Below are 24426 nucleotides of genomic sequence, written 5' to 3' on the forward strand. Positions count from 1 at the left end.
GTGTGCTTGAAGACCTTGAAGCTGGAGACAGCACTCAGTTGGTCCAGTGTATCAGTTCAGTCAATGTAACAAGGGGCGGAACAATTCTAATTTGGGATCATTCCAAGATTGAAGATTAGAGTTGTTTTAACCCAATGTTAGCAACTGTGGGTTCTGGTTCGATGAGAAGACCACTTTGCCTTTTCTCAGATTCAGACAACTCCTTAAAGTCTCTTTGCTGTGCCCCTTCCCTTGCAAGCACCAAACAAGGGGGTGGTTACTTCCAATGCCTTCACTGCAGGCCCACCTCAGTCAGCTCTAGGCACAGTAACAGCCTCTGCCCTGGCTCTCATGAAGCCACCAACCACCTCTGAGGCTCCCTCCTTGATCAAAGCACTGGCAGGCTCGTAGCAGCAGCTTCTGGCTTCCTAGCAGCTCCTTGTATGGGAAGAATTCCACAAAAGCAATCTCAGCTCCTCTCCAAAATGGAGCCCACCGTATGCTTTCCCTGGGAGAGGAAGTATGTCTCTTTCTCTCTTCCCCCAAGGCATCATGGGAATTGTAGTCTCCAAGGCTGGATTGCAGCACTTAGAATCTTTCCAACTGGAACACTCCCAATTAAGTTCAGAGGCCCCTCTACTAAAGGGTGCCTAAAGTTGATTTACTGTATAATGTCACAAGCCAGTTGTCAAACCTTTTTTCTCAAGGATATCACTGGAATGGACCTCATATAAGAATATAAATACAACATAAAGAGAAGTAACAATACTTTTATAAATGGTCTGCAAACTTGTTGCCAGCTCCAGAGCCAATAAACCACTCCAGAAATTACCATTGACTTTTATTAGTTTTTCTTTTGTCCTTAGATGGTGTTGCATATGATACCACACCATCTTGATAAAACTGAGGTCAGGTGAAGTGAAAGAGAAAATGAATGTCTGCAAGTTAAAACTGCAGTAGGGAGAGAAAATACACCTCTACCCCGATATAACGCAGTCCTCGGGAGCCAAAAAATCTTACCGCCTTATAGGTGAGACTGCGTTATATCGGGTTTGATCTGGTACGGCATAACGGCAAGAGGCGGTACGCCGTGCCGGACTGGACCGGCTTCCCCGGTGGTGATTTAAAGGGCCTGGTGCTCCAGCCGCTGCGGGGAGCCCCAGGCCCTTTAAATCACTGCCAGAGCTCCGGCAGCAGGGCTCGGGCAGTGATTTAAAGGTCCTGGGGCTCCCCGCAGCGGTTGGAGCCCTGGGCCCTTTAAATCACCGCCCAAGCCTGGCTGGCAGAGCCCCAGCCGGCTTTGAAGGGGAAAGCGCCGCTTCTTTCCGGCCGCTGGCTGCATGGCTGCCCCTGCTCCTCCTGAGTCCTCCAGCCTGTGCTCGCAGGGCCGCATTCCGAAAGGGGCTTTAGAGCTGCAGGCCAGGGCCCCGGGGCCCCCTTAGCCCAGGGCCCTGCAGCCCCTAAAGCCCCTGCATTCCGGGTGGCCCTGCCTGCCTGGGGGGGGGCAGCTTCCCCGCTCCCTCCCTCCCTCCCTCCCAGAAAGGCCTAAGTGCCGCCAAACAGCTGTTTGGCGGCAGGGGAAGTGCTGGGAGGGAGGGAGGAAGGGAGGGGGTGGAGGCGGAGAAGAGGAACTTGTGCAATGCTCCCTTGTAAAGTCAGCCAAATGAAGTTATAAGGGAGCACTGCACTACTTTAAATGAGTATGTGTCCTAATGGAGCAGCAACGTAACTTCAAAACAATGTTAAGGGGGAGGACATTAAGTGAGGAGTTTCTGTACAAGTAAAATGCAGAGTGTCAGTACCTATGTTGAATGGAAGCTGAACAGTCTGGGAACGCGCTGCCTTGGTGCATTCAGAGATTTAATTTACCTTAAATATTAGCATAAGATGTTTTGCTCTGCATGAGACAGTGTCCCATACAAGCACTCCGAGTGGGTGGTTGCCCAAGGCTTCCTACATGAATTCTTTTTTCTTATAACACATGTTGCAGTAGCAGCTGCAGTTCCAAAGTGGTTTAATAACATCTGTTAATTATTAGCCTTTTAGAATCACTGGTCAGAAACTGCTTTAGGAAACAAATGCAATTCCCTTTCTGGCATAGTGAATAAAACAAATGCCATCACCCTCTTTTATTATTGCTTTTAATATGTTTTCTAGTGACATTTTTGACTCTGTTTGAATTGTAATGGAGTTTCACCAAGTGCTTCCATACTGCCTTGCATTCTTCTGATAAATTCACATGGTCATCTGGGATAACTTGACCTTCATTCATACTTTTCCAGAATCTTGTAAAAAGCTAGGGATGAGTGATCTCTTTGTCTGTGTCATTCATTTCTATGACTGTGTGATTAAACTATTTGGACAAAAAGGAAAATGAATACATATTTTAAGTCCTACTTACACCACCACAGTAAATAAGTTCAGGCATTTTAGTGCATACTAACACAAATATGGAAGCCCAATGGATTATTTATAATACCTTGTGCATTCATTGGGATTCCTCTTCTTTGGTATCTCTCACAGTGGCTTGTGTTAAGATGATTCTGAAACCAGCTCCAGTGATAAATATTTCCATCTCCTTCAGGGACTGTACAATCTCATCAATCCTGCCTTCTATAGTGCTGTGCTTTCTGGCTATCTTTGTAATGCTGGTCTTTAGTAGATGGACAGTGCTGTCTAAGCAACCTCTTCTTGACAGCTCTGTAACTCTGGGAAAACACAGTTACTTTCCTGTATTGTAACTGTTGTTTTTAAAGATGCAGTTCACATGTATATTCCATTCAGATGTGTGTGAACCCAGTGTGTGCTGGAACTTTCTGTAGCAGTACCTGTCAGGGCAGCACAAGCAGCCTGCATGTCCTTGTGGCTCCTCCCAAGGTTATATAAGAGCAGCACTGCCCTAACCACGCTCAGTTTCTTTAAGCCAGAAGACACCGGTGCAGAGGGTCTCAAAACTCCAATGCAGAGGGGATGGAGGATGGGTCATGGAAAATCCACGTGAACCATGTCTCAAAACACAACAGTTACAATACAGGTACAGAACCATTTTGCCATTCTTTGATGGGTTGCACATGTGTATTCCAAGTAGTAGTATTGTTAAGAGGTGGGGCTTGGAGATAACTTACATAGCATCTGCAGAATTACTTTCCCAAAGTTTGCATCAGATCTTTAAGTAGTCAAGATGGTGTAATGATTAGTCAATGTACTCATGGAGGACCAAGTAACAGCCCTACAATTGTCCAATATGGGGACATCCCTCAAAAACTCTGCAGTAGCTTGAGCCCTTGTTGAATGGGTCAACAGTCGCTGCAGTGGAGGGGTGTTTGCTACCCCACATACTGTTGTGATGCAGGAAATAATTAATCTGGAAACTGTGATGAAACTCCCTCATTTTTAATTCTGTTGGCATAAAAGAGACAAAGAAACATGAAGATAGCCTAAAAGGATTTTGTCCTGCCCAGATAGAAGGCCAGTGCTCACTTTACACACACAGCGTGAAGCCACTCTTCATCTCTATTTGAATGTGGCTTTGGGGGAAAAATACACATAGCTGTGCAATTTGGTTCTGATGAAATGCTGATACTACTTTTGTTGAAAATGTAGGAAGTGTCGGTACTTCATCTGAACCAAACTATATAGCTTTACCTCTACTCTTCTGGCTGACATAATTTCAATGAAAAAGAATGTCTTCTGACAGGCAAAGAATAGGTTGCCAAAGGCTTGAATAGAGGACACATCAGAGTCACTAATACAGTGGAGGTTCCCAAAGAGGAATCAAGTCTTTTACAGGAGGAAAAACGTGAACAATGCCTTTTAAAAATCTAACAACCTTGGGATTGGAAAAAATGGCTTCCCTTGAATGCGAGGATGGATTGCCGAGATCACAGCTAAGTAAACTCTCAGGGAACCCAGAGAAAGAACCAAGGATTTAAGGTGTGGCAGGTACTCTGAAATGTCCTGAATCTTAGCATCTGTTGGCTGAATTCTCTGACTAGTGGACCAGATCAAGAAAAGTTTCCATTTAGCTAAGTAGGTGGACCTAGTGGACTGCTTCCCACTATTAAGTAGTATCTCCTGAACTGCCACTGACAAGTCCTTTGTTACTTGATCCAACCAGGCAGCACGCATGCCGTGAGACACAGGCTGCTCGGATCTGGGTGCCACATTTGTCCACGCTGCAGAAATCACAGGAGGGTAGGGGATTGAATCGAGAGACTGAAGATCTGGGAATCAGCACTGTCTTCACCACAGTGGCCAATGAGGATTATCTTAGCACTACCTTTTTTCAATAGGAGTATGATCTGATGGATGAGCGGAATAGAGGGGATTGCGTACATGAGCTTTGGTCCTCATCTTAGCAGAAAGGTATCAGTTAGTGCACCTCGATTATAACCTATTCAAGAAGAAAACTGGCATTCCTTATTGTCTTTCATTGTGAATAAATAGCCTAGCAGAACACCCCAGGCCTTGAAGATGGTTCCCTAGTACAATGTTCTTTAGCAACCATTCGTGATCCCCAGAGACTCTCCTGCTGAGACACTGCCAGCTGATTCTGGGAGCAAGGTAAGTGAGTGGCAATAGGAGCAATGCCTTCTTTGATGCAAAAGTGCTAGAGTTTCATCACTTCCCAACAGACCTGAATGGACTATGCCTCTCCCTGTCTGTTCAAACAGTACACTGAAGTTGTATTGTCAGTGAGCTTCTGGACCAACAAGCTTGTGCAGTACGGGAGAAAAGCATAGCAAGTGTGAATCATTCAAAGTTCAGGAACACTGATATGAAGAGCCACATCTTGCTCGGTCCACAAAGCTTAGATTTGCAAACCCCCCAAGTATGCACCCACCTTATCAGAGAGGTGTTGATAATGACTGTCTTGATTGGAAGGAGATGAGCAAATGCTATGCCTCCATATTCACAGGGGTCGGCAACCTTTCAGAAGTGGTGTGCCAAGTCTTCATTTATTCACTCTAATTTAAGGTTTTGCATGCCAGTAATACATTTTAACGTTTTTAGAAGGTCTCCTTCTATAAGTCTATAATATATAACTAAACTATTGTTGTATGTAAAGTAAATAAAGTTTTTAAAATGTTTAAGAAGCTTCATTTGAAATTAAATTAAAATGCAGAGCCCCTCGGACTGGTGGCCAGGACCCGGGCAGTGTGAGTGCCACTGAAAATCATCTCGCGTGCCATCTTCAGCACCTTTGCCATAGGTTGCCTACACCTGATATCATAGAATATCAGGGTTGGAAGGGACCTCAGGAGGTCATCTAGTCCAACCCCCTGCTCAAAGCAGGACCAATTCCCAACTAAATCATCCCAGCCAGGGCTTTGTCAAGCCGGGCCTTAAAAACCTCCAAGGAAGGAGATTCCACCACCTCCCTAGGTAACGCATTCCAGTGCTTCACCACCCTCCTTGTGAAATAGTGTTTCCTAATATCCATCCTAGACCTCCCCCACTGCAACTTGAGACCATTGCTCCTTGTTCTGTCATCTGCCACCACTGAGAACAGCCGAGCTCCATCCTCCTTGGAACCCCTTTTTCAGGTAGTTGAAAGCAGCTATCAAATCCCCCCTCATTCTTCTCTTCTGGAGACTAAACAATCCCAGTTCCCTCAGCCTCTCCTCATAAGTCATGTGCTACAGACCCCTAACCATTTTTGTTGCCCTCCGCTGGACTCTTTCCAATATTTCCACATCCTTCTTGTAGTGGGGGGCCCAAAACTGGACACAGTACTCCAGATGAGGCTTCACCAATGTCGAATAAAGGGGAATGATCACGTTCCTCGATCCGCTGGCAATGCCCCTACTTATACAGCCCAAAATGCCGTTAGCCTTCTTGGCAACAAGAGCACACTGTTGACTCATATCCAGCTTCTCGTCCACTGTAACCCCTAGGTCCTTTTCTGCAGAACTGCTACCTAGCCATTCGGTCCCTAGTCTGTAGCAGTGCATAGGATTCTTCTGTCCTAAGTGCAGGACTCTGCACTTCTCCTTGTTGAACCTCATCAGGTTTTTTTGGCCCAATCCTCTAATTTGTCTAGGTCCCTCTGTATCTGATCCCTACCCTCTAGTGTATCTACCACGCCTCCTAGTTTAGTGTCATCTGCAAACTTGCTGAGAGTGCAGTCCACACCATCCTCCAGATCATTAATAAAGATATTAAACAAAACCGGCCCCAGGACCGACCCTTGGGGCACTCCGCTTGAAACCGGCTGCCAACTAGACATGGAGCCATTGATCACTGCCCGTTGAGCCCGACGATCTAGCCAGCTTTCTATCCACCTTACAGTCCATTCATCCAGCCCACACTTCTTTAACTTGGCGGCAAGAATACTGTGGGAGACCGTATCAAAAGCTTTGCTAAAGTCAAGGAATAACACATCCACTGCTTTCCCCTCATCCACAGAGCCAGTTATCTCATCATAGAAGGCAATTAGGTTAGTCAGGCACGACTTCCGCTTGGTGAATCCATGCTGTCTGTTCCTGATCACTTTCCTCTCCTCTAAGTGTTTCATAATTGATTCCTTGAGGACCTGCTCCATGATTTTTCCAGGGACTGAGGTGAGGCTGACTGGCCTGTAGTTCCCCAGATCCTCCTTCTTCCCTTTTTTAAAGATGGGCACTACATTAGCCTTTTTCCAGTCATCCGGGACCTTCCCCGATCGCCAGGAGTTTTCAAAGATGATGGCCAATGGCTCCGCAATCACATCCGCCAACTCCTTTAGCACCCTCGGATGCAGCGCATCCGGCCCCATGGATTTGTGCTCAACCAGTTTTTCTAAATAGTCCTGAACCACTTCTTTCTCCATGGAGGGCTGGTCACCTCCTCCCCATACTGTGCTGCCCAGTCCAGCAGTCTGTTCTACACTGTTCTAATCCATCCACCACTCTAGGAAACACAGGATTGCAGGAGAACCCAGACCAATTTGTTCAATTGAGAGACTAGCTTCTGCCACCCTTGAAGGATGCATAGACATAGCCTGACATGCAAAGTCACGTAAGTACATGAGACCAGGTGGCCTTAAACATACCTGGACCATGATGGTGGGGTGGCACAACTGGCAAATTGCCTGAAACCTGTCTTGAGGGCAAAAAGCCATCAATTTTGTAGAATCGAGTAGCGCCCCAATAAACTCGATCCCCTGTGTTGGAATAATGAGGACTTCCCCTTGTTCAGCATGAGTATCAAATGACTGAAGAGATGGATGATGAACTGGACATGGCAAAGAACTCAAAGTTCAGATCTGCCTGGCACTAACTAATCTCCATCTAAGGGAAGATGTGAATTCCATTCCTCCTCAAGAATGCCACCACCACAACGATGTACTTGATGAATACACCTGGGGCCAAGGACAGGACAAAAGGAAGTACTGTGTATTGATAATGTCAACTTGCTATTACAAATCTCAAACCTGTGACTTGCCAATACTGCCACGTGGAAACAGGCATCCTGTAAATCCAGGGCAGGAAACCAGTCATTGTGGTTTAGGCAGGGAAACCATGCAAAATCTTTTATATCTGTTTACTTGTTGAAATTTTGAAGGTTGAGTATGGGTCTCAGATCCCCTTGGACTTGGGGATCAGAAAGTATTGTGAACCCCTTTCCCTGATATTGAAGGTGGATTTCTTCAGGGGCACCTAGAGTGAGCAGAATCAGAACTTACTGAAGGAACACAGCTTTGTGAGATGGGGATGGAGAGGCTAGAGTATCCCAGTCTCTCAGTACTTAGGACCCATTTATGAGTTATGATTTCCTGAGCACTGAAAAACTAGGATAATCTGTTCCCAAAGGGTTAGGGGGAGAGACAGGATGATTGCTGGTGGCTGTATTGCTATCCTTGAGGGAGAAAAAAATCTGCTGTTTCCCCAAAGATGACAGAGAACAAGCTGGTTGATTGGAGTCGGAGCTGGAGGAACTCCAGCTCTGTGACTTGTGCCTCTTCCTCAAAAGTCATGCTGCTTCAGAGGATATCCAGGCTGAGAGTATTGTTGTTGTTATAGGGTCCTGTACTGCTATCTCTTGGGGGCTGGAGTACAGATCCCCAATTAACGAAGTGTAGCACAGGAGTGTTTAAATGAGTGCAAACTCTCATCGGTTTTGTCGGAGAACAAAAACTGACCATCAAAATTGAGGCCCCCTATGGTTTGCTGGATGTCAGAGGCTATACCAGAGTTTTGTAACCAGAAGCCTCTTCTCATTGTTATTGCAGACGCCATTCCCCAAAAACAAGCATCTGCCACATTGAGCACCAACAGAAGTGATGTATTGGCCACCAAGTGGTCTTCTGCCAGGATGAACTCCTCCCTTGTATCTTCAGGCAGCCTATCAGTAAACATTGCTTCCCAGTTTACAAAATTATATTTTGCTAACAGTGCCTTCTGGTTAGCTATGCACATCTGGAGAGAGGAGATGAAATAATTTATCCCCAACAAGTTAAGTCTCTTGGACTCTTTGGGGGCTGATTTGAATCTCCCTGTCACAACATCTCATTGGCAGCTGTTACCACAAGGAAATATGGGGCAGGGTAGAAATAAAAACACTTGAAGCCTTGCATTGGAATGTGGTATCATTTCTCCGTGCACTTGGCTGTAAGCGCAAAGAAGGCTGGCATGTGTCACAAGGCCTTCCAGTTCCAAAAGAGCTTCATTAATAGGCAAGGCTACTCTCCCATGGGCTGCTGCCTGAACAAGGTCCAAAAGCTTGAACATGTTCTCTTGGACAAGCTCAACTTCTGTGCCTAACAATTCAGCCATCCTCCTCAATAGGTCCTGATAAGATTTAAAATCCTCTGAAACTAGGGAGGAGGAACCTGAGGCCATTGAGTCATCTAACAATGAAGACGACAGATTAACTGGGGTCAGTGGGTCCTCTTGTGGTACAACCTGCTGCTGTGGTAGTCTTGTAAGACTGGTTGCTTACAGGGGCCAGTATCTGCAGGATCCTGCAATGTAGGTGGCTCTGGCAGGTACCCAGCAAAATGGTCTGTCAATCTTCCCTGCAAGTGTACTGGTGATTGAGACCTGGGAGACACCCCAGGAGTTCCAAAAGGGCCACTGCAGAAGTGTGTAAAGTATAGACAGGGAGGCATGAGTCAACGGTCCAGCAGTACCAAGTACTTGAGGAGTCCTGGCAATGTTCCATGTTCTTCTTTGAAGAGGAGGAAGAGCCCTTCTTTGATCTGGGGTGATTTCAGTCATGTTATGGATCCTCTTTTGGGGAAGCCCCGGAGAGGAAGATCAACCCCTCTTTCTCTGAGAAAAGTCTGCATCCAGGGGTCTGTCAGAGACCACTGCAGATTCTGTAGCAGTGTGAGAATCTGGGTGATCCGAAGGCCCTGGGGCTGAAGCAGGTATCCTCACCTGCTCTGCAAAGTGCTGCTTGAGATGTAGATCTCTGGAAATCTCCATCCTTTTCTTGAAAGTACGGCAGATACTACACCTCTCTTTAATGTGTCCCTTGCTGAGTAACAAAAGACAATGCAGGGGGTGGGTGTCACTATTTAAAATAGACACCCCACATGATGGGCACTGCTTAATGACAGGCGAGAGTGCATACCACTGGAGCTTCACACCAAAACTAACTGACTAAAACAAATAAAACAGTAAAGAAACTAGATACTGAGCACTAACTACTAACTAACCAACTAGTAACTAAGAAAAAAAAGGCAGGAATCTAACTTGCTGTCTGCATAGACAAAAAACCCTGAGGTAAACGACATAGGGAGCTCAGACTCAAGAGATGGTTGGTGAGAAGGAACTGAGGGTGATGCCCATATATAGCCTCTGGAGGCACAGGGCATGTGCACCGTCCCAACAAGCACTGTTGCAGAAAGCTCTCCAGTTCTGGCACACCAGGTGCGCAGACTACTAAGTGGAACCCACATGTGCAGCCATTCGAAGAAGAATGAGAAATGTTTTACCTCCTTCTCATGCATTATAGCAGGACCAGTGGCACAAGCAGCGTATTATTACATAAATTTCAGCAACCATCAGAAGGGCTTTTTCCCTACCCATACCCAAGTTCATAAACTTTTCAGAAAATCTTCATAATGAGCATTGCCAGAGTCTTGACAAGGATAGCATGAGTGAAAATGCCGTGCGGGATTACAGTACTGTGAGAAAACAAACCTTCATAGCAAGGCACTGAAAGTTGACATAAACAGAAATACTCTCAGTGGGTAAAAAAAGCCATGAAAATTGTACCCTCGTGAAAATTTAATTCAACATAAAGTCAAGATACTTTATTGAGGAGATTAACATCAATAGTATGACTCATCCAACTTTCTATTGTATGCTTTGCTAGTGTACTGTACGTAACTAAGAGTGGCAGAATAAACTGTGATGTGTTATTTGTGCTACATTCTACTTTGTTTTATTGTATCTGAACATACAACCTTTCCTTTTGGCCTTTGCTTTGATCACAAACATTACTTGAAAGTAATCAATAACACCAAAAAAATAAAGAAAAATGAGGATGGATAGCCTAATTAGCAATAAGGAAATAGAGGTGGGCATGTTACCAGCAGAGGAAAACAAGGAAGTTAGTACTAGTGACAGAATGTAAAAATCAGGAAATAAAAACCAACAACCCATTGTAAAAATTAAGACCAAAGATACTAGAAAACCACTCAAGAGAATGAGCAACAAAAAATACCCTTAACTGGCAATATGGCTGGTACAGCTGCTAACAGGAATTTTACTCATCCTGAAATGAATTATAATTGACGTATTGTACAATCTTTCAGGTAAAATCTGTGTGGCATGTTGCTATGCCAGTAACAAAGGGTGCAGTTTGATCCTGTTCTTTTCATGGTAGATGTAGCCTTAGCTGATGCAGAGATTGTTAGGAGTGCTGCTGAAGGACAGGGCAAAACTGGAAATTAGAACTGCTCATGGTGCGATCTTTTGGAGCAAGTTAAGACCTTCTTTGAGTATTCCTGGACCATGTCAAGGTTCCTTCCCCACTCTGAATTCTAGGGTACAGACATGGGGACCCGCATGGAAGCCCCCTAAGCTTATTTACCAGCTTAGGTTAACAGTAAGCTGCCACCACCAAGCGTGTTCCAAATCTTAGGGAAGAGCCACTTGGAACTCTGCCTTTCCCCAAATATTTCCCAAGTCCCTACCCCCCCTTTCCTGGGCAGATTTGAGACTAATTCCTCCCCCCCCCCCCAAGTCCTTACCCCCCTTTTTCTGGGTAGGCTTGAGAGTATACCCTCACCAATTAGTCCTGGTGAACACAGATCCCAAAACCTTAGATCTTAAAACAATGAAAAATCAATCAGGTTCTTAAAAAAAGAATTGTAATTAAAGAAAAGGTAAAAATCATCTCTGTAAAATCAGGATGGAAAATAACTTTACAGGGTAATCTGATTCAAAGAGCCCAGAGGAACCCCCTGTAGCCTTAGTTTCAAAGTTACAGCAAACAGAGGTAAACCCTCTAGCAAAAGAACATTTACAAGTTGAGAAAACAAAGATAAAACTAACACGCCTTGCCTAGCTGTTACTTACAAGTTTGAAATATGAGAGACCTGTGCAGAAAGATTTGGAGAACATGGATTGATGTCCGGTCCCTCTTAGTCCCAAGAGCGAACAACCCCCAAAACAACGAGCACACAAACAAAAGCCTCCCCTCCACCAAGATTTGAAAGTATCTTGTCACCTTATTGGTCCTTTGGGTCAGGTGTCAGCCAGGTTACCTGAGCTTCTTAACCCTTTACAGGTAAAAGGATTTTAGTGTCTCTGGCCAGGAGGGATTTTATAGTATGGTACACAGGAGGGTTGTTACCCCTCCCTTTATAGTTATGACAGACCATCTGTGTGATCTTGAATGAGCAAGTTTCCTTTATGTCTGTATTGAATGAAAGGGACATGATATTCTGTACAGTGCACAGGAAAGCAGTATTAACCATGCAAATGATCATCATTATAACTGACACACATGGGTTGGAAGTATGGACCTTGATAGCTACAGTAGAAAACAAAGACTTTCCTCTAAACCTCATTATAAGAATAATAGATTGGGTAAACATTGATAAAACTAACCTGGCAAAACTGTCATAACAATGGACACACTTTGAACATTTCTACCAAATGAAGAGTTATAATTGGTTTTGTTTGTCCCATTCTTTATGCACAATGAATACTCCAGTATTTGCCAAGGATGGGGAGAGCAGGGAGGAAGTATGACAAGCACTGAATGTGTGTACTATATGTATCTGTTGTAGATATTTTTAAGGTGCCCAGGGTTCCTAATTGCCAAGAATATTAGACAAGAGAGCTCAAACTGATGTGAGAGCAAGCAGGCAGATGAACATCTGTGTGTGTTTTTGTAAGGTTCCTGAACCAGTTTTAATAGTGACATACCCCTTCCTTCCCTACCTGGCATTTAATATGCATATTCTACACCAGTCTCTTTCAATGCACTAAGCAGGAGACAGTCCACATTTCATTCATAAGATTTCCCTTAGGGGAAAATACTGCATGCCCCTTTACAAGGATAAAAGTGCAGCAGAAATGCCAACATATCTGCTAGAAGGATGGTGGGCTCCAGATAGAGAGATCATGTGCAGAGAAATCCTGTATCAAAACAAGCTCAGTGATGGCTCTCTGCACAAGAGCATGGGGATGGCAGGTAGCTCATGAGCAAGTTAGAGCGTGGTGGGGTCTGACAAAGGGTCCACAGGCAGTGGAGATCCACCAGTTCCAAATCCTGCAGGGAGCTGGGAGACAGTAAGTAGTCACTAAGTACCTGGCTTCACAGTTGCCCCACATCATACTCACAGATGAGGAAGGATTCCATCTCGCCAGCTCTTACAAAGTTGCTCTGAGCAAAGACCATTGCCTTAGGCTTTGCTTGCAAGACAATGATTTAGCACTTAATGAAGAGCAAGCTAGGATGCTGCAAGCTATACTTGTCCATTCCCATCCTCCTTCTACATGCAACCAGGCACTGACCGGTGTTCGCATCAGTAGGAGGCAGCTGGACAGGAAATAAATCCACAGGCTATTTTGGGGTCCTGTAAGGGTGTATAATAAATCATTCCAACCTACATTTTGGAACAATTAAAAATGAAGATTAAAATTACAAAGCGTTCCTGCTTTTATCTCTGTCTCCAAAACAGATGTGTTTATTCACGTAAAGAAGTTTGTTCAAGTTACTGTTCTTCATTTTGTTCAAAGTTTTGTTTTGTTAATTCCAATTAAGCCATGCAGAAAACAGATTCTCCCTTTTCAGCCTTTCCATCACTTTAGAGTGAGTGTAGGGATTATCTCAAGGAAGATTCACTAATCATTACTGGAGCCATACTAGATTTAGTTGTTAAATGAAACCAGAACAGTTCAAATAAAGTACAGGAATTAGTTAGGAAGTTAGGAATTTCTCCTAGCTGATGGCAAGTTAACCCCTAGCAAGTTGGGTGCCTAATGCGCTTTTATCCTGTAATGTTCTGTGATGCATTCAAATGTATGGTAAATTATTCCTCAGCCATTAATCATTTACACTAGCGCAGTGGTTCTCAAACTGTGAGTCGGGACCCCAAAGTGGGTTGTGACCCCATTTTAATGGGGTCGCCAGGGCCAGCATTAGACTTGCTGGGACCCAGGACTGAAACTGAAGCCTGAGCTCCACCCCCACCTTGGGCAATGGGGCTCGGGTTGCAGCCCCTTCTCCCCCAACCTGAGGTGGCAGGGCTTGGGCTCTGATCTTCCCCCCGCCCGGGGTCATGTAGTAACTTTATTGTCAGAAGGGGGGCCGCGGTGCAATGAAATTTGAGAACCCCTGCCCTAGTGTGAACCATGTCTACACTTGTGGAGGTACACCAATTTCTAAAATTTCAGCATAGAAAAGGTTGAAGGCACAGACATACATGGTTTGCAGAGGGGACATATTCTTCCTTTAGATGCTTCACCAAAACACTGCTACATATTCACTGGCTCAGGATGTGTTCTGCTTGGATAAGAACTGCAGGATCCGGCCTGAAACATACTGATCTAAAGTTTTCTGTACCACACAATACCAAAACCCACAGAAAATAATGACACTACTCTACACCACGGACTGTTGCTCCTTTGCCCCACACATTTCTTGGGTCCACGCTCATTCAATTTTTACTGTACCTCTATGTGAAAGCTTCTCTAAGATGATCCTTAGGTGCTGAAGAATGGGGGGTGAAATTTCGTATTTATATACATCTATCACCGGAACCCGCTGACATCTCCCAAATGCTCCATCTGCAGAAAAAGAAGGCAAAAGGGGAAAGGAAAAGAAAAAAATAGTTCTCATTCTCTGAAAGGAAGAAACACTTGATGAGATGTGCACTTGCAATATGTCCCTAATTATATACTGCAGGAACTCTTTAGAACACAGTTTTAAAAAGTCATCAAAGGATTACTGGAATTTTGAAGTAGTCATGAAGCAGTGCGTTTTCTATCAGAATAAATAATACTGGAAGAAAATTATCCTGGTAGAGGCGGGAGGGAGGATCTATTGTATATTATAAAGTTATAAGACTACCCTTTAAAAAAAAAAGTAATTTCAGACTTCTGGCTTCCAAATCTTTTGATGTAAGGCTTCTTTTCTGACAACTGTGTATGTGTGGGGAAATTAATGTTCAGCGTCTCAAACTTTCCAGATGAAAAGCAAAGCACACAGAAAATATAAATATTAATTTTCAGGAATTATGAGGATTTGTTGAAATATTTTTAATGTAGGAACTGTGGGCTAGGCATTGGTAAATGTATGCTGAATCCGTAATGCCCAGCAAAGGCTCATTTCAAGTAGTACCCTCTAATGAATGCAATAAAAGACAACTGCTCACAGAACAATGATATATTAATGGAGCCTAATTTATTTAGCTCCATTCTATTTGTCTAAAATGACAAGACTCTTCTCATCAATGTCTTTTCAAATCACACCTTCTAATTAATTTAGGTCCTAATTAGTCTTTATTTAGAGAATTGTTCATTTTGAGACGAGCTTCCTGTGTATGCGTGGGAGGAAGGGGGGAGTTCAAACCTTCAAATTACCTTTCTCTCGTTCATATAAAAGACTAATTCAGAGTGTTGGTGCTTCACATACACTCTGACCATCTGCAGTTTTAGGTTTCAGAGAAAAAAAGTGGTTTCATTTATTGTTCAGTACAGTTTTGCTTTACAGAGTGATCCAAAGGAAGCCATTCAGATACAACACATTTAATTAGAAAAATATTCTGCATAGTGCTGGTTTTAACTCAGTAATTACTGCACGTCTGATATCACATTTGTGTTGCAAAAGAACAGCTTCATCTGATTAGCAAAAAACAATATCAGGTATTAATTTGCAAGCATCCATTCACTTCTATGGAACTTTGCAGAATCAAAAGAATAGAGAGAGAAGCAACTGGCCCAGTTGCTCTCAAAAGATGAATAATGCTTATATGAAAGTATGTGGCATAGAAGAAATAATGTAGTATTACCTTCATTATTCCATGTAAATAACTAATTGAAATTAACTGAAATTTATTTTCCAGTATCCTTTTCAACCCTCCCTAACCCAAAAATGCCAAATAGGATTAATCCACATTAAAAATTCACCTTCTTGTTCAATGTTTATTTCTGAAAAATAGTTTTTAAACTCAAATTTCAACAGGAAGGCACATAAACAGGTATGATGTCTGGATCTCACTTTGAAATCCTGATGCAGTTTGAAATAGTCACAGTATCAAACTTCTTTAAAAACATAAAAACATAAGAAAGGCCATACCGGGTCAGACCAAAGGTCCATCTAGCCCAGTATCCTGTCTACCGACAGTGGCCCATGCCAGGTGCCCCAGAGGGAGTGAACCTAACAGGCAATGATCAAGTAATCTCTCTCCTGCCATCCATCTCCACGCTCTGACAGACAGAGGCTAGGGACACCATTCCTTACCCGTCCTGGCTAATAGCCATTTATGGACTTAACCACCATGAATTTATCCAGTTCTCTTTTAAACTCTGTTATAGTCCTAGTCTTCACAACCTCCTCAGGTAAGGAGTTCCACAAGTTGACTGTGCGCTGCATGAAGAAGAACTTCCTTTTATTTGTTTTAAACCTGCTGCCTATTAATTTCATTTGATGACCCCTAGTTCTTGTATTATGGGAATAAGTAAATAACTTTTCCTTATCCACTTTCTCCACATCACTCATGATTTTATATACCTCGATCATATCCCCCCCTTAGTCTTTTCCAAGCTGAAGAGTCCTAGCCTCTTTAATCTCTCCTCATATGGGACCCGTTCCAAACCCTTAATCATTTTAGTTGCCCTTTTCTGAATCTTTTCTAGCACCAGTATATCTTTTTTGAGATGAGGAGACCACATCTGTATGCAGTATTCGAGATGAGGGCGTACCATCGATTTATATAAGGGCAATAATATATTCTCAGTCTTATTCTCTATCCCCTTTTTAATGATTCCTAACATCCTGTTTGCTTTTTTGACCGCCTCTGCACACTGCGTGGACATTTTCAGAGAACTATCCACGATGACTCCAAGATCTTTTTCCTGACTTGTTGTAGCTAAATTAGCCCCCATCATATTGTATGTATAGTTGGCGTTATTTTTTCCAATGTGCATTACTTTACATTTATCCACATTAAATTTCATTTGCCATTTTGTTGCCCAATCACTTAGTTTTGTGAGATCTTTTTGAAGTTCTTCACAGTCTGCTTTGGTCCTAACTATCCGGTGACTTGTTAATGTTAAGTTTATCAATTAATTCCAAAACCTCCTCTCGTGACACTTCAATTCATGACAGTTCCTCAGATTTGTCACCTACAAAAGCCAGCTCAGGTTTGGGAATCTCCCTAACATCCTCAGCCATGAAGACTGAAGCAAAGAATCCATTTAGTTTCTCCGCAATGACTTTATCGTCTGTAAGCGCTCCTTTTGTATCTCGATCATCAAGGGGCCCCACTGGTTGTTTAGCAGGCTTCCTGCTTCTGATGTACTTAAAAAACATTTTGTTATTACCTTTGGAGTTTTTGGCTAGTCGTTCTTCAAACTCCTCTTTGGCTTTTCTTATTACATTCTTGCACTTAATTTGGCAGTGTTTAAGCTCCTTTCTATTTGCCTCACTAGGACTTGACTTCCACTTTTTAAAGGAAGTCTTTTTATCTCTCACTGCTTCTTTTACATGGTTGTTAAGCCATGGTGGCTCTTTTTTAGTTCTTTTACTGTGTTTCTTAATTTGGGGTATACATTGAAGGTGGGCCTCTATTATGGTGTCTTTAAAAAAGCGCCCATGCAGCTTGCAGGGATTTCACTTTAGTCACTGTACTTTTTAACTTCTGTTTAACTAACCCCCTCATTTTTGCATAGTTCCCCCTTTTGAAATTAAATGCCACAGTGTTGGGCTGTTGAGATGTTCTTCCCACCACAGGGATGTTGAATGCTATTGTATTATGGTCACTATTTCCAAGCGGTCCTGCTATAGTTACCTCTTGGACCAGCTCCTGCGCTCCACTCAGGACTAAATCTAGAGTTGCCTCTCCCCTTGTGGGTTCCTGTACCAGCTGCTCCATGAAGCAGTCATTTAAAGTATCGAGAAATTTTATCTCTGCATTTCCTCCTGAAGTGAAATGTTCCCAGTCAATATGGGGATAATTGAAATCCCCCACTATTATTGAGTTCTTAATTTTGATAGCCTCTCTAATTTCCCTTAGCATTTCATCATCACTATCACCGTCCTGGTCAGGTGGTCAATAATAGATCCCTAATGTTATATTCTTATTAGAGCATGAAATTTCTATCCATAGAGATTCTATGGAACATGCGGATTTGCTTAAGATTTTTACTTCATTTTATTCTATATTTTCTTTCACATATTGTGCCACTCCCCTCCCCCCCGCCCCCACACGACCTGTTCTGTCCTTCCGATATATTTTGTACCCGGAATGATTGTGTCCCATTGATTGCTCTCCAGTCCACCAGGTTTCTGTGATGCCTATTATATCAATATCCTCCTTTATCACAAGGCACTCTAGTTCACCCATCTTATTATTTAGACTTCTAGCATTTGTGAACAAGCACTTTAAAAACTTGTCACTGTTTATTTGTCTGCCCTTTTCTGATGTGTCAGATTCTTTTTTATGTGAATGTTTATCAACTGATCTGGCCCCTACTTTATCCTCTTCCACCCTCTGCTCCTGACTATAACCTGGAGATTCTCTATCATTAGACTCTCCCCTAGAAGTCTCTGTCCGATCCACATGCTCCTCTGCAGCAGTCGGCTTTCCCCCATTTCCTAGTTTAAAAACTGCTCCACAACCTTTTTAATGTTTAGTGCCAGCAGTCTGGTTCCACTTTGGTTTAGGTGGAGCCCATCCTTCCTGTATAGGCTCCCCCCATTCCAGAAGTTTCCCCAGTTCCTAATGAATGTAAACCCTTCCTCTCTACACCATCGTCTCATCCACGCATTGAGACTCTGAAGCTCTGCCTGCCTACCTGGCCCTGCGCGTGGAACTGGGAGCATTTCTGAGAATTCCACCACAGAGGTCCTGGATTTCAGTCTCTTCCCTAGCAGCCTAAATTTGGCCTCCAGGACATCTCTGCTACCTTTCCCTATGTCATTGGTACCTACATGTACCACGACCACCGGCTCCTCCCCAGCACTACACATAAGTCTGTCTAGATGCCTCGAGAGATCCGCAACCTTCGCACCAGGCAGACAAGTCACCATACGGTTCTCCCAGTCATCACAAACCCAGCTATCTACATTTCTAATGATCGAATCTCCCAATAAAATCAAGAATTATCGATTTATAGTAAATACATTATGATCAAATAAGGCTTTGATTCATCAAGGAGCTTAAGCATGTGCCTATATTCAAGAACATGGATAGTCTCATCGAAGTCAACAGGATTATTCACATGGTAAAGGTTAGCATGTGCTTAAATACCTTGCTGAGTTGAGGCATAAAACCTCAAGTGGTTACAAATAACTAGGCTACAAATCTCAATGGTTTAGAATTAAGAAACCCACATTAAATAATTCAAACAATTAAGATATTGGGAGTATTTTATTCTATGTTAGTTTTAAATTCAGCTGAATAAAATTTTTTTAACCTGAGTCTAGAATCTAGAACATACTTCGTATTTAATTCCAATTACACCATTTTTACATACTATTTTAAGAGTCATTGTCTGAAAAGCTATTTCTTCTGCAAGTTCTAGAATTTAAAAGTTTACTTGATACACTTATCTCTTTCTAAACTTGCATTTGGGCTGGCAACTTTCATGCAAAGTCTTCAGCTTGATGCCACTGGAAACAATGAAGATAGTCAAACTCGAAAATTAAGGATTAGGTCCAAAGTCTGATCTGAGTTATGCACCAAGAACCTAAATGAAGTTATAGGAACAGCATAGTCAAGATATCTGAATCAGCTAATTATTTGGTCCTTACACTTGAAATGCTGACATACACGAATTAAAGGGGTACTACTCGGTGCCACTGGAACCAGAACTTCCATTAATTACAATAGTAGAAGAGAGGTGGGAAGAGAATGACATGCTACTAACTATAGCTGGTAAATGGCATCTCTAAAAAGGCTCCCTCTGAAGCATGGCACACACATTTTTGTGTCATTATGATCTTTACCTGCTACTGCCTGTTACATTGGTCTGTAAGCACCTTTCCAGGTCAATTGTACCTATCTACTTCCAGATGTTGTAATAAGTTATTCTATTGTGTTAGTATAAGAGCTCCCTCTAGAATGGCAAAGTTACTACACTTGTGTAATAAATGCTAAATTGTAACAACAATGGGAAACAACTTGAAGTTGTGATTAAATGCAAACAAAATGGGAAAGACCTTCAGAGTTAAATTTTAAGGAATTTTTTTTATGTATGATGGATAAAGTTCAAAGCATGAATTGTGATTTAATAAATACAGAGTTAAAGGAAAAACACTGTAGGCTTATAACACCAATGTGTTTATACAACATTTTGCTAAAAAATTGTACCCAAGAAATAACGCAACTCAGGAAAGACATCCACTCCACACACATGCCAGAATGAGGAAACATTGAGACAACAGATCAATATAAACATTTGGTTATCATTTAAATACTATAATTTGTCAAGCATTGCCACTAGTAGTATCCCTTTATCATCGTAAAAACAACGAGGAATCCGGTGGCACCTTAAAGACTAACAGATTTATTTGCCCAAATAAATCTGTTAGTCTTTAAGGTGCCACCGGACTCCTTGTTGTTTTTGTGGATACAGACTAATACGGCTACCCCATGGTATTTATAATTGTAATTTCCCCCTATACTTATATCAGGAATATCTGTGTTAAATGCAAGACACATGTTGATTTTTAGGTGACTTCTACTTCCAGAGGAAGGATTCCATCCAAATAGATGGAGAGATGCTTTCTATTGTATTTAGTTGTGAAAGATTTCCCTAGGAACCGAACATAAACTCGTAAAAGCCATTGTTTAAAAGCCATGGTCTAGAACAACTCTTAGAATACAAAGACTGCTGCTGAGATTACTAAAGTACCAAATTAACCTAAGTCATGCACCAGATAAGATCTTTGTTATGGTAGATGCGCTATCTAGGGCACATTTTTTCGGAGCATGTAATATAATATAGAAACACAGTACATATGCTTACCGACACCTACCATCCTCTCTTGATAAAATACAGAAGGTGACACACAAAATTGTGATCATGACAAACTACAAGTTCTGGAGTGATGACTCTTGAGGAAAGGCAGGAGGCAAAGGGAGAAATCTCATCCCTAGCTCATTATTACTGGTCTGTTTATGATGAATTAGTGTACACTGGTGATGCAATTCTTACAGAAAAATGGAGGTTCCATTCACCACTGAGGAAAGAAATGCTACGTTGCATTCATGAGAGATATCTGGGTACTGAATTATGTGAAAGGGCCAGAAAAATAAGAACTTGTGATATGGTTTTGTAATGTTACTTGTGTTAAAATGTTTCAATCACAATAAGCTAAACAATCATCATCACAGTCTCACCAGGTACCAAAAAGAGCTTTTGGCAAAATCTACTGAGTGACCTTTTTCCCCTTGAAGGCAAATCTATTTAGTGGCAGCTGACTCATTCAGTCTATTTTAAGCAAAGTGTCCTAAAATATACCCTGAGTGAAATAATGATTCACCATGTGAATTTTTTCTTCACAAAATGTAAGCAATTCTTGATTAAGTGTTTTTAGATGATTATCCGCTATATACCCATGTGAAGTTCAAAGCTTTTGTAGAGCATTCGAGTTCTGAGCTTGTTACACTGAGCCTAAAGTAACCAAGGTAAAATGAGCTATCAGAAAAAACTGTTCAAACCATCTAAAACATACTCAAAAACACAAGAGATGGATTAATCAGGTTCCTTCTTTGACTATCCTTGTGTACAGAAATACATCCCAAGAAGCCATCCTGAAATCACTCTTCACTTACTAACGGCTAGACATCTAAATATTGTAATTAGTTAAATCAAACACGGAGTCTCTTAAGATGATGAGAGTTCATAAATAGATGTAGTAAAGCAATTATGACAGGTTTTTGCACACAGGATTCTGTATAGCACCAGTAAAACTGACCAAAGTATTGTTACATCCGCTTCACTGCTGCTGAGCAAAGCTATGGGCATGAGCAGAGGCCCTGGAGTTGTCAGTCTGTGTCTATCCCTTATGTATGGCCCTACAAAATTCCACGTCCATTTTGGTCAATTTCATCGTCATAGGATTTTAAAAATCATAAATTTCATGATTTCAGCTATTTAAATCTGAAATGTCAGTGTTGTAATTGTAGGTGTCCTCACCGAAAAAGGAGTTGTGTGGGGACTGCAAGGTTATTGTAGGGGGGTTTGTGGAACTGGTACCTTTACTTCTGTGCTGCTGCTGGCGCTGCCTTCAGGGGTGGGCAGCTGGAGAGCAGCGGCTGCTGGCCAGGAGCTTAGCTCTGAAGGCAGAGCCACCACCAGGAACAACACAGAGGTAAGGATGGCCTGGTATGGTTGTGCCACCCTTACTTCTGCACTGCTGCTGGGGGGCATTGCCTTCAGAGCTGGGTGCCTAGCCAGCTCTCTGGCCACCCAGCTCTGAAGGCAACACAGAAATGAGGGTGGCAATAACACAACCCCCTTAAAATAACCTTCGGACCCCCCTGCAACTTCCTTTTGGGCCAAGACCCCCAATTTGAGAAATGCTGTTCTCCCTCATGAAATCTTTATAGTATATGTAAAAGCACAAAAAAGACCAGATTTCATAGGTGGGGGGAGACCAGATTTCACGGTCCGTGACGCGTATTTCATGGCCATGAATTTGGTAAGGCCCTATCTTTATGCCTTCATTTGACTGAAAAGCTTACATTCCTCAGTAATTGATTACTTAGGTCTCCATGGCCAGCAAGGCAATACCCATATCGTACTGACAAGTGAGTGAATTTTGCAAGCCCTAAAATCAGGCACTTCATTGTACACATGAAGCAATTCCTTCAGCTGTTATGCCTGTAGTGGTCAGGCAATTAGAAGGCCTTCCAGATAGAGTGGCTAATGCAGTTAGAATGTATAAGTGGACCAAGGCCCATACCTTCCTTACTATAATTATCTGATGTTATAAAGTTACAATATGTGTAAAACTGAAGTTTGTACCTGTGTATTATTTACAGTAGATACACCTAAATACACAAAACTATATACAGTGATGTTATGCATGTGACAAGAAGTATTTATCAACTTAATTATCTCACCTGCACTCTGTCCATTAATCGAAGGACTTATTCTACCACTACAAACCTTCAAGCAGTTTCAAACAGCTGCCATTTTTTAGTAATTTGTTTTTGTTTTTTTCCCCCTAAATGTGGAATTTCCCCCAAAATTTACTGGATATTGTTGCAGGGACATTAATGTTCAATCCTGGACTAAAGACAAACCAAAGGCCTGATATCACATGACCCTACATGGTTAGAAACAGAACTTTTATACAACTGGAAAGGGGAGATCATTAGACTTCCACTGGAACACACAGTACCTGCTTCTAGACATGGAAGTCTCAAGATATTGGACTTTAAGGTCATGAATTTTCTATGCAGGGAACAGCTATTATAGGAAACTTATTGACATTATTAAAATATATATTATTTTTCTCTCCCTTTTGAGTTCTGTACAGTAATGTGCAAGTTTTCAAAGCTGTTTTAAAAAGGACTCAATTATGATTTCTAGAACAGCACATTAACCTTCCATGTCAATGGCTTTTTATTTCAGAAGACAGTCCATATTTAAGATTTACAAGCATGGTACACAGTAAACAACATTCTTATAATGTTCCATTTATTAAAAACATTTTGTTCTATAGAGAACAAAACGTATTTTGTACATCCATTTTTAAGTACACTTCGCAAGAGAGGTGCATCTAACACCGATTAAACAATAATAGGTTCTACATTGGTATCCCCCATGCAATGTTTTGAAAATTTAAACCATGATTTGAAAAAGAAAATACTTAAAAGTCTCATACCAATACTTCTTCAGAATAACTCGTGATTACAATCTCCAAAGCTGCCTGCCGTACCTGCAGAATTTTAACAAACAGTGCTCTCCAGAGAATGCTGACTTCCTACGAGCACCTTTCCATGTTCAACTTTTAAAACTGGTTTATCATTTTACTCTGCTTTTTCTAGGTTCAGCCTCGTGCAGCCTCAATAGTCCTGTTTTACTTCTATTTCTGAACAGCAAGAGTGGCACCTAGTGGACAGCTTCACCCCCAGGGCTCAATTCTGATGTCAGGCTTGTAGGTGAATATTGCAGAATAGCTGGTATACTAAGCTACTTGAGATACATGTGGCATTTTATCTGACATCTATAGGTATCCATTTACTCAGATCCAAACCTTCACTAATGTGTATGGTAGACAGACTTGTGAAACAGTGTTTAATGTAGCTATGTGATTTTCCAAAAAATTAAAATAAAAAAACTACATACAATATTGCTGATAACTTCATATTTGTTGAAAGAGACAACGTTGATTGATCGAAAAAAGGAGGATGGTATGAAGAAAACTGTGGCCCATTCACCCACTGACTGCTTTTCTAAGACTTCCTACAAGTTGTATACATTGCTAATTGCGTTGTTTGTTTGTTAAAACAGTATTTAACAGGGATCTGACTTTGCTATCAATGGCATAATGTATTGCAATAAAAGTAAAATCACCCACCTTAGAAACAGTCAATAACAGAAGGTCAATAACAGCCAAAAATATTTTTTCTGTGTTAAAAACATATATGGATTTAGAGGAATCACTGAGGCAAATAATGCTACCATAAAAAGAATCCTAAATCTCTGAGAAAAAGCCATATTCCTCAAATACCACAAATGTCCACCCCTCCAGTATATTCCAAACCAGAACTTTTTTTTGGGGGGGGTGTTGGTCTATACTTTGAATGGTATTTTATTTGTT

General features: G+C 42.0%; 1 protein-coding gene across 2 annotated transcripts in view; it reads right to left on the bottom strand.

Annotated features, from left to right (window-relative positions):
• Positions 1 to 24426, bottom strand: part of PTPRN2 (protein tyrosine phosphatase receptor type N2) — a 942968-nt gene that overhangs the window by 672446 nt on the left and 246096 nt on the right. Inside the window, exon 3 of one of the 2 annotated variants that reach the window (XM_065582768.1) lies at positions 14100 to 14213. The exons of the other annotated variant lie outside the window; for it this stretch is intronic. Within the exon in view, the coding sequence (XP_065438840.1) occupies positions 14100 to 14213 (114 nt within the window). The remainder of the gene's footprint in view (positions 1 to 14099; positions 14214 to 24426) is intronic. 2 annotated transcript variants of the gene reach the window in all.

The sequence above is a fragment of the Chrysemys picta genome, chromosome 2 (assembly GCF_011386835.1).
Source record: "Chrysemys picta bellii isolate R12L10 chromosome 2, ASM1138683v2, whole genome shotgun sequence".
NCBI classification, from domain to species: Eukaryota; Metazoa; Chordata; order Testudines; family Emydidae; genus Chrysemys; species Chrysemys picta.